General features: G+C 41.6%; 1 protein-coding gene across 1 annotated transcript in view; it reads left to right on the forward strand.

Moving 5' to 3' along the window:
* The first annotated feature begins 7,363 nt into the window (after window positions 1-7,363).
* csdc2a (cold shock domain containing C2, RNA binding a) overlaps window positions 7,364-7,460 on the forward strand; it is a 3,085-nt gene continuing 2,988 nt past the window's right edge. Inside the window, exon 1 of the mRNA XM_071528233.1 lies at window positions 7,364-7,460. This exon is cut by the window's right edge and continues 91 nt beyond it. Coding sequence (XP_071384334.1) covers window positions 7,364-7,460 — 97 coding nt within the window.

A 7,460-nucleotide genomic window follows, 5' to 3' on the forward strand; every position in this document is an offset into this window, starting at 1 on the left:
TGTCCAAATATTTCCAGCAGCTACAATGGAGTTGTTGAAAGGCATTCTGGGAAATGTAGGAAAATCACAAACTGAAGTAGAAGGAAACAGGTTTAGGGAAAGTGTATACACCAGTAAATTACAACACTTCAGAAAATATCACAAAATAACTCCTGGGCTGCACTGAACATCACAGATTGATGGTATCTAACAGTGTGAGGATTTTTCCTTTGAGGCTCCATCCATATCCCATAGGGCAGCATGTTATCGTCCATCACAGTGTATATTGTCAATGTTCCAAAAGGTTGCAGATTCGCCCCTACTAGTATACAGAGGCACTTGTCCATGTATGCTTTACCACTGTGTATCACTGCAGTACCTGACCCTCTCCTTCCCTTCTCCTCACTTCTCTCCCTGTAAATCCTAAACCTCTTCACACAGTGTTTATTTATTTTTCTCTGGCAAAAGGTTCAGATCCTACGTGCATTTTAATAATAAAAAAAGCATGTTTTTCTTGTGTCACAGTGTTCTCCAGACACAGCAGTGAACTCGGACTCATGCTGTTTCCACCTGTATTTTCAGTGCCCTTTTTTGTGGGGTAATGTTTCTTTTTTTTTTTTTTTTGCTCTTCCCTGTTTAAAACTCCAGTTGCACAGCAGTGATACTCCCACCACAATGGAAAAAACGCAACCTAAATACTGTAACCAATATGAAATACTTCATGTATTGATTTTGAGTGAGTACAGTGTTGGGGAACGTAAAAGTAATGAGTTTTACCTCATTATCTTAAAAAGGAACTAGGGTTTTTACTTTTTTCTGCATTCTTTTTCAAGTTTGAGCTAACGAAAATGAAATTATCTGAAAGAAAAATTAAAGTAATGACATTCTAATTTTAAAAAGTGATATCAGATAACTGAAAACTAATATGTTAAATTATTAATTGCAGTTAAAAGTAATTTTCTCTTAACCTGTTACTGCCATTAGTCCATCTTTAGTAAATGTTTTGCAACTGGAGTAAAGATGCCATGTATTTCTTTTTTTTTTTTTTTTTTTTTTTTCTGACCCCTCCTCAAAACACAATGCAGTTCTCACCAAGAGTTTCAATCACTACATGAAGTTATATGATATTTCAGACTCAAACCACTCTCTTCCTCTGACCCGCTGTATGGTTCCATGTATATTTAAATGTTTTTTTTTTCTTTTCCCAGTTTTTCTTTTTTTTTTCTGTGTTACGGAAACGAGTGCTCTTCGGTCGCCAATGGGTTGTAAAATAAAAATTCACAGATCTCATTTACATCGGCTCCAATGATGTCACTGGAATGTGTCTTTGGTTGGATTATAGATCGAAGTAGAGTAGATATAGTAGTAGTAGTATAGTAGATATACACTGAATGTACACAATCCCAGGGACACTTTGCATGAAGTACACTGATGAGGTGAAATCAGGTAAAAGCCATTATCCCTTATTGATTTCCCTCATTAAATCTATACTAATCACAAAGGATCTAGATGAAGAGAAGCAGACGAGTTAGAGAAGGATTTTGAAGCTTTGAGACAACTTGAGATATGGATTGTGCAAAAGTGGCTGCAACTCAATATCAGGAAGACGTCCCTAATATTGTACACATTGTGTGTTTTATACATGATCTCACATATCACAGTGCACATCTACACACACCACAAACTTAATCATCTCTGACAACTTTGCTTAGTTTAAGAGTTTTACTGGATTCAACATCATGAAAATGAATGAAAATGTCAATTTTATATCATCTTTAATCATATACAGCAGTGATTCTCAACCTTTTTCATATCAAGGACCTTGATTTAGTCCACATTAGAGCCACAGACCCCCATTTGATGAGATTTTGTCTCTCTGACCCAAATCTGAGAATATCTTTTATTGCTAGAGATGATTTTGTCCAGAATTCCATGACTATCTGTATTGCAGGTAGAGAGATAACAGAGAAACTATGATCAAAACAGTCATTCTTCTACATTCTCTAATTGTGTTCACTTCTTGTAAATGAAATAATGAAGTTTAACAATTCATCAGTTTGCTGGGGACCCCCTGGAACCCCCTCAAGGACCCCTGGTGGTCCCCGGACCCCTGGTTGAGAACCACTGATATACAGTATATATAAATAGAAGACAATATGTAATGTGATAATAGGGCCCCTTTAAATGTCATGCACCATTTGTGCATGTGCATCTTCTACCTGGTCTAGTTTAAACTATGACAAATCCTTCCCCATACTCTTTAACAAAATGCTCAGGCAGATTGTTGACACTGAAAACCTGCTCAGAAATGAAACTGAGTGAAGCATTGGTACTGTAGATGTGCAGGACAGATCTGAAGCTAGAGCCATGGTAAAATAATTTTGAGCTGTGGCTGAAACTGTTTTTTTTTCTTTTTCTTTTATTGGCTTGAATCCTATTTTGAGCGCCTGGGTCTTGACAGATCCACAGCAGCAGCTGCACAGCCGAGTCCAGACATGCGAGGAGAAAATCCTGAATAAATGAGCTGCACACAGGAGGGAATCTGCATCTGACATGTTTTGATTTCCTGTTATGAGAGAATCTGATGCCTTTGATTTCAAGGCACCTGGTTGACATGTCATTAATGTCAAGTCTCAAGTCTAAATGTAGAACAGCAAGTCAAGTCAGAACAAATCAAGAGTCCAGTATCAATTTAATATCTTAAAGAAAACTAAATGGTTTTAATAGGATACAAACTTGGTAAGAGCATCATGAGTTTCATTTCTATAATCAGTTTCAACTTCAATAAATTCAATCATTCCATACAAATTCAGAAAATAGAATTGAAAATGGCATTCAGACACAAATAGTACCCGTCTGTCTGAGTGTGTGTGTGTGTGTGTGTGTGTGTGTGATGGGTAAACCAAATAGAAAGATATCCAGTCTCAATCCATGCAAAATCCAAATAAAGTCCACATTTCTTTTTTTCTCTCACAACTACCAAGATATAAAAAAAAAAATGAAATTCACAGACGAGGCGGGACTGCACTCCCTGAATAGAACAACCAAGAATTTATTGTGTGTGTGTGTGTGTGTGTGTGTGTTTTTATTGTGTCGGCAGAGTACCCCCCCCCGCCCCTCCATCTCCCTCCCTTTCACTCGCTGCTTTTCATCCAGCCTGTGTGCGCCACATCCATACCAAGAGACCCTGACTTATTCACCACATGTCCCCGCAGCTTTTACATCGGATTTAATCACATAATTGCCTTATATAACGCCAACAAGTCGAGACTGAGGGCTGCTTGGCGTTTTCACGGTAAGAAATCGATTAATCAATATGGTTTATGGGCGTTTTGTAGAGATTCAGTCTGCTTTTTTTTTTTTTTTTTTTTTTTTTTCCTCAATCGGGCATCCGGCGTCGGTTTATATCGGTATTGTAATAAAATTCCGGGGTGGTAGCCTGTAACTTTAGAGGTAAATTTATCATCTACATTATCATCTTTCATATGTATTATTGTTTTATACGCAGGCGCATTTTTTGGCATCCTAATCTTGGCGATCAATCGATGAGAGCATCCTTTCTCCTCCTTGTCTCAAGCTGCTACAATATGAGAATGTTCTGGAATCAAGACGCCGGGGGGGCTTTTATTTTGTAGTGAATAATTTAGGCTGGAGACTGTTTGCTTCACTTATAGCCCGATAGCCTATTTTTCCCCGAAAGAGGCTTATTTAAAGTTTAAAGTCGAGCCTTGCCCGCTGCTCAAAGCGCCCAGGCTGTGTAAAACTGTGTGTGTGTGTGTGTGTGTGTGTGTGTGTGGACCTACGTGTCTCCCATGCTGATGCAGTGGAGTACAGGCAGCCTCAGTGCCCTGGTTTGGTCTTTTGTGTGTGTTTTGAGCCCCTCCTGCCCCTCCTGCCTCCACCCAGTGTGTGATGTGACATTTCACACTCCGGCTCATTAAGTGTTTCACCAACTTTAACAGAGACACACCGCAGCGCTGCAGAGTCACTGCACAAGTCCATCTGCTGGCCGCTTATCGACCTAACTGGGCTAATGAAAGAGTTACTGAATTATTTATAGGCTGCATGTTTATGCTCTGTAACGGCACATCACATGTTGGGTTGGTGTCAGTGTTTTCCCCTGTGTCACTGTGAGGACAGGTGTGTGTGTGTGTGTGTGTGTGTGTGTGTGTGTGTGTGTTCACCAGCATCACTCCAGCATCACTCCAGCATCACTTCCACCAGCCAGCATGATACCAGGAGGAGAAAAGACTCTCTCTCACATCGGCCATTTTCAGCTTCTGTCCTAAATACACTTTGGGCCGAGAGATTTAAAGAGCAACTAAGTAATCTGAATCTGAATCTGATTACTGTAACTAAACCCCAGACCCAACTCTGTGTAAAGCCTGACATCTAATGGTAAAACGCATATTGCCATCTGCTATTGGCTGATTTTTGGTGCCAGGTGATGTCAGCACCTGTTGTAGATAACCTAGTATGGATAGATTGTATTTTTTCAGTTAGTAGCAGAGCGCTAGGCTTCATAATATTAGCTTCCCCCTCTCTTGTCTTTCTCACTGGGTTTCAGTTTAACGTAGCTCCAACTCTCTTTTGAAATGAAAGCAACTGTTGGCTTCTCAAAAAGCTGTTAGAAGTTGCCAGATGATGTCATATTCTAATTTGCATATGAATATATTTGCTACACCAATCCTGCTCCCTCCTGCTCTTGGAGGTTTTGCTTTGTAAGGGAAGCGCTGAGCATCCAACTAGGGCTGCAGCTAACGATTATTTTCATTGTCGATTAATCTGTCGATTATTTTCTCGATTAATCGATTAGTTGTTTGGTCTATAAAATGTTGGAAAATGGTGAAAAATGTGGATCAGTGTTTCCCAAAGCCCAAGATGACGTCCTCAAATGTCTTGTTTTGTCCACAACCCAAAGATATTCAGTTTACTGTCATAGAGTAGTAAAGAAACCAGAAAATATTCACATTTAAGAAGCTGGAATCAGAGAATTTTGACTTATTTTTCTTAACAAATTACTCAAACCGATTAATCGATTATCAAAATAGTTGGCGATTAATTTAATAGTTGACAACTAAATGATTAATCGTTGCAGCTCTACATCCGACGTAGCTCAAATGTACGTGCATCAGCATCAGCATCATCCGTACCAAGCTGTCACTCAGGGAGTAAACACACTGACGTTTTCCACAATGGTCTGGAAAAAGGAGGTCGATTTGTCACTAGTTGCTTTTGAGAGATTAAGTCTGAAAAGTTGCAAAAATCTTAACGACAAAGTAGCCCAGTTGGCATCGGTGGCCACTAGCCAGAAAAACTGCGGCTCTTTGGCTCCGCCCATTGAGGTTTAACTCAACCAATCAGATTACTTCTTCCTCCGGAGCAGCTCTGCCTCAGGAAGTTTTAAAGCCTCCAGCCTGCGACCCGGTGGTCCAGTTTGAAGCTCGGCCTCTATTCCACCACACACACTGCTATATTTAAACTGAGAGAGAGAGGGAGAGAGGGAGAGAGAGAGAGAGAGAGAGAGAGAGAAGTGATAGGAGCCTGAGGGATGTGCTTTGCCACACACTGAACTCATCAATCTTAGACTTGTCACACATTCAGTCTGCAGATGTTTTGATGTGAAGAGTCTTGACTGCAGCACAATGGATCGTTACATCAAATCCTTTGTATTTGTAATGAGCGTCATTACAATAAGCGAGCTAATGATACACACATCACTGCTCTCAGATACACAGCAACTGGGTTTTGTGTCAAGGCATGGGCAAGGCAAGGCAAGACAAGGCAGCTTTATCTGTATAGCACATTTCATACACTGGGGCAATTCAAAGTGCTTTACAGAGTGATAAAAATACAGTAAAGGTAAAAGATTTACAATTTAAAAAGTGCAAAAGTACAGACGAGAGATACAAAAGATAAAAGACTTAAAAAGTAAACTAGTGCAGTTCAAATCAAATGAAATAGAAGGATAAAAGAACACAACAAATACTCCCACTTTTAGATGCACATTGTGAGTGAACCCATATGTTTTTCTGTGATTTTCTTTTCCCCTGTCCTTCCTGATTCTACTCTTGATCTGATGGGGACCGATCACTCCTCCTGAAATGCCTCGGGGAACGTCTCGTCGTTTGAATACAGGCTACAAAAGAGCCGTCCCCATAATGGATGTCAGTCTCTGTCTGACTGGGGGTTTTAATACAATAAAGTGTGGTGATCCGAGCCGAGGCCCCGGCGAGGCGGGATTATTATTTAAAATCGTCTTGGGACATTTTCAAAGCCGGCGAGATCAGAGTCGGGGGCGCTCGGAAATCAAATCGCTTTGTTGTTTGTCATTTTTCCTCTCACAGCGGCTTCCAAGGCCTTTGTGCGGCTGCTAATTGTTTCTACGGCCCAGGAGGATTTAAAGGAAAAAATCCACCCTCAGACACGTAAACACTCCAGATATTTCCAGCAGCTACATTTAATATCAGAAAATGTTTCATGGATTTAAAACATCAGTGGTGAACGTCAGGTTTTGGTGTCAGTCCCTCGGAATCAAAGAGCGAGGGCTTCTTCTTTCTAGAGCCGCCATTTTGCACCAAGAGACGTTCAACAATCACACAGGGAGAAATCCATCGGAGAAGAGGAGAGAGACCAATTTCTCCATCCACAGGAGCAGGAGAGAGACCAGAATGCATTAATGCAGCAGAGAGACAGGTTGTGATTTGAGCTAAGACTCTCATGACTCGCTTTACTTTTTCTCGACTGGAAACACTGGCTCTCCTGCTGTTACTATGCTATCGCTATCACGCTCTCTCTGTGTTCTCTGGGGGTTGTCGAAAAGGCATTCTGGGAAATGTAGGAAATCACTTACTGAAGTAGAAGTGGACAAGGCAGGTTGAGGGAAAGTGGGTTCACCAAAAAAGTCACAAAAATAACTCCTGGAATGAATTGAACATCACAAATTGTTGATATAATACAGTGAAAGAGTATCTGGAGTATCTGCATGTTTGTAAAAAGTTTTATATTTTATAAAGCCTCTCTCTCTCTCTCTCTCTCTCTCTCTCTCTCCCTCCCTCTCTCCCATCCTTCCCCCTCTCTCTCCCCCATCCTTCTCTCTCTCTCTCTCTCTCTCTCTCTTGCTCTCTCTATCTCTCTCCCATCCTTCTCTCTCTCTCTCTCTCTCCCATCCTTCCCTCCCTCTCTCCCCCCCCCCTCTCTCTCTGTCTCTCTCTCTCCCTCTCTCTCTCTCTCTCTTTGATTTCAGGAAACTGTTGCTCCACTCCTCCTCACTCTTGCCATGCAGGAGGTGTAACCCCTCCTTCCCCTCCTTCTTCCCTGTGTTGCCAGTAAAGGCAGCCCCCCCCAAAAAAAAAAAAGTCACCCAACCCCATCAGCGGTAAAGATGGCCGACGCCGAGCCGTCGTCGCCGGCGACGCCCCCGCTGCCCCTCCCCTCCCCCCGCACCCCCCTGCAGCTCTCCTTCCCCTTCCTGAGGGAGG

Source organism: Centroberyx affinis, unplaced genomic scaffold (assembly GCF_046629955.1).
Source record: "Centroberyx affinis isolate AG114_WGS23_722 - 3 ecotype Tasmania unplaced genomic scaffold, CSIRO-AGI_Caff_v1 ptg001636l_1, whole genome shotgun sequence".
NCBI lineage: Eukaryota > Metazoa > Chordata > Actinopteri > Beryciformes > Berycidae > Centroberyx > Centroberyx affinis.